Source organism: Egretta garzetta, unplaced genomic scaffold (genome assembly GCF_000687185.1).
Source record: "Egretta garzetta isolate BGI_Z169 unplaced genomic scaffold, ASM68718v1 scaffold109, whole genome shotgun sequence".
NCBI lineage: Eukaryota > Metazoa > Chordata > Aves > Pelecaniformes > Ardeidae > Egretta > Egretta garzetta.
The window spans coordinates 855,558-859,327 of NW_009260793.1; the positions used below are offsets into that span (position 1 = coordinate 855,558).

The 3,770-nt window shown below is 34.8% G+C and overlaps 1 protein-coding gene across 3 annotated transcripts in view; it reads right to left on the bottom strand.

Annotated features, from left to right (window-relative positions):
- The window catches only part of CDH18 (cadherin 18), a 173,459-nt gene that overhangs the window by 65,103 nt on the left and 104,586 nt on the right, over window positions 1-3,770 (bottom strand). For all 3 annotated transcript variants that reach the window (XM_009646724.2, XM_035902108.1, XM_035902109.1), the window contains one exon: window positions 2,665-2,832. In XM_009646724.2, the coding sequence (XP_009645019.1) occupies window positions 2,665-2,832 (168 nt within the window). The remainder of the gene's footprint in view (window positions 1-2,664; window positions 2,833-3,770) is intronic.

Genomic DNA, 3,770 nt, shown 5'->3' on the forward strand with positions numbered 1-3,770 from the left:
GAATTCACAACCCTTTGCCTGCTCCTGAGACACACTACTGTGTTTTGCAAGCAGTATTTCTCAGCTATGTTTCCTATTATTTTTACCATGTATTTCAGAACTGCAACCATCAGACTGATAAAATTACACAGTAATGTTTCGTATTCTTCCTCATAGACTTTTTGATACTTTGGAAAACTGTAGCTCTTCTCTTCGCAATTTCTTTGAAAGAAAGTCAGCTATATTTAGAGTGAGTACAGAAAAAAAACCAGTAAATGTATTTAAGCAGCTATATTTACAACCTCTATTTCTAAATTTTAAATAGATTTTTAATGTGTTTCTTTAAGGGGGACAAATCCTACATACCTTATTCCATATGCATCTCTAATGAACACTGATCTACCAAAGCCAGAAAGGTATGATCATTTAAATATATACAATAAAGCATATTTCTAAATAAAACAAATAATAAAAGCATCAATCAGAGGTGCTTCCCAGCATGTTCTCAAGTGAAGTACTCATACAGTTAGAGTCAGATTCAAAACTCACAAGTATGGTAACGGAGAAAAGGAAACTAACCAAAAGAAAGTCTGCAGTTTAGCTGAGGCTCAGACTGTCCCAAGGGTTATACACTTGATATATGCAGTTTTGGTTAGCACTTCCCTTGAATTCAATTCTGAATGTGACAAGCCTCAGTAAGTCTCATTTAGCATTCCGTCTAATAAGGAAATTGAAGAGAAATTTAACTGAAAATCATGGCATACAAAGAAAAGAGAAGAAAAATAAACAATGAAGTTATTTCTGTTAGTGCAATACTCATGTATTATTGTAATAGTTCATGATGCTAAGATGGCTTGATTTTAGTTCATCTATACTTTCATTCTGTATTACTAACATATAGCTACCATTCTTTTGCAAAGGGTTTAAATTATACTTGTTACAATGTTACAGTCATAACTGTGGTATAGGAATGCAATGTTACAGCCATAATGTAATGTTACAGTCATAATGCAATGTTACAGTCATAACTGTGGTATAGGAACCCTGTGTAAGGAAAGATAAAGCAAATGTTTGTACTCTACGAGACTTGTTCTAGGATTAATATCTTCTGTTGAAAATGATAAATGTTAAAATGCATTTTTTAAGTTGCTTTGTTAAATAATGAGTTTTCATTAAATGTGAAATGATGTTTTGTAGTTTTCATTTTTTTTTGTCAATTATTAAAATCCCTTAAAATGTATAGAATATAACCTGAACATTTTATATTTCTTCCATTTCTGAAAAAAAATATTAATACAGATAAAGAAATACATGTGCCAATGTACACTTCTGCCTGCCAGTTTAATATCCAAAACCTTCCATTCAAAATAAAAGAGGCCAATGTTTGAAACCTGCTATGTAGGGATCCACTTGCCTCTGAATTTTCAGGTAACTTAGGACATTTTTTTCACTTTAACTATTTTAGATGTTAAATTTGTTCAAAGATATGCCTTACCTTTTGCCTTTCCAATAGTTAGGAAGTATTAAATAGAGTGATGGATGCAATGACAATTCTGTGGAACATAAAACCAAATATACTTTATTTAAGGCTGTGTTTCAAAGGCTTTATGTTTTTATGTGTTTGTGAGGCACAGAAAAAATATTCATTTCTACAGTACTTTTAATGAGCCTTCTTACTGCTTGACCAGATTTTACATAATGCGTATTGCCAGGGAGCTTTGTTTTCCCCCGGAGCTTTGTGATCTCTATTATTGTTTATAAATCTTCTCATTCAAACAGCTTAATGCAGTTCCCAGTGGATGTACCTATAGCTACCAGTCCATTATGTTCTACAAGGGCTCACACAATGTCTGAGTCCAGATTACAACGTTCTTATTGGCCCTGAGCCAACCTGCAAAGGAAAGTGGGTTTAGCTATGCAATTGCATTCCAGAAGACTTTTAAATAAATTGTCAACCAAATTCAGAATTCCTACAAGACTGCAGCTGCTGTGTTAGATCAATGTGCACCCAATGAGCTGGATAGAAATGAACTTCCTATTAGTGGTCATATTAAGATATTCTAAGAGTATTCTAGCATATACTTCTCATAGTCAATTCATTTAGCTAGGATAAAGGCAGACTCCACTATAGCTCAACAACAGTGAGATACAGCTTAGGTTTTGACCATCTGTAATGTAGAAAGTGATCTTAAAAGTTTACATGGGTATAGAGAAAAGAAAATTTATACAGAAGGTATATATAGAAGAAAAAAAATGATAGATGTATATGGAAGCAGCCAAAGGCATGCTGGATTCAATCTTTTAACGTGTTACCTTTTGTTGCTGTCTACCATGGGAACAACATAATTCACTTGTATGATCAAAATCACACAGTTTTTGAAATATATGTTCAAAAAGAACTGGAGAATAACCCACATATAGTAAGAATATTCCTTTGTCACCCATCTCATTCTTACTCAGTGTTTAATTGAAAGATATTTTCACTGGCTTCAATATTCTAGCTATGCCATCTCTGTGTTTCACCTGAAAACACTGGACAACTGAAAAATATTGGTGAATCCAAACACTTCCCAACCTGCCTTCTCCCTGTGAATTTGAATACCAATTGGGTTTCACTAATAGCTTCTTACTTCACTGAAAATCAACACGATTTTCAAATCAGTTATATGCTGAAATTGTACATACTCTGAGGAAACCTGGGTGGATTGTCGTTGACATCAGTGAGTGTGATATTTACAGTTGTTGACCCTGACAGCCCTCCGACCTGCCCAGCCATATCTTTGGCTTGAATGACAACGGAATAATGCTCTCTGGCTTCCCTGTCCATGTTGTGCAAGGCAGTCCTGATGACTCCTGTGATGGAAAGAAAACAAACAAACAAAAGAGAGATCAGAATTAGATTGTTTGAGTCAGAGGAAAGGCTGGGCAAAACCTTTACTTCCAGGAAAGCTGGAGCATGGCAGATTTTCTGGAAATGCAGAGCTTTTCTACAATCAAAATAAGCTGGCTTTCGTTGCTTTTCTCTTACATATACATAAAAATACATAAATATATTTACATATAAATATATAAGAAACAATGCCAGATGCTGCTAGACAATCAACTTGCTTGAGGGTATGAAGAAATTAAAATCATATATATTAAACCAACTATTATATTAATAAATAATTAATCCAACTTATATAGCATTCCTAGCCAAAAGGTACATTGCCAAAACTCCAGTGTTTTCTCACATATTATAACTGCTTAAAAAGCTACTTAATAGAACTATTAATGAATGGGAACTCTTACCCTGCTGAAGAAGACACAAATTACTTTTAAGAACAGTTAAATTCTGAATTAAAATATGACATCTCTCTTAAAAGTACTCAAAAGCTAAACTTTCTTATTTGACAAACCTCAGAAAACTATACTTTCTTATTTGGTACATATCAATCATATATATTTATGTTCCTAAGTGTGACTTACCTAATCATAGAATCATAGAATGTTTTGGGTTGGAAGGGACCCCTAGAGGTCATCTAGTCCAACCCCCCTGCAGTGAGCAGGGACACCGCTAACCAGATCAGGTTGCTCAGAGCCCCGTCCAACCTGGTCTTGAATGTTTCCAGGCATGGGACCTCCACTGCCTCTCTGGGCAACCCATTCCAGTGTTTTACCACCCTCATTGTAAAGAATTTCTTCCTTATATCCAGTCTAAACCTACCCTGTTTTAGTTTAAAAACTTTAAACAGCACCAGTCCCAGTACAGACCCCTGAGGGACACCACTCGTCACTGGTCTCCATCTGGA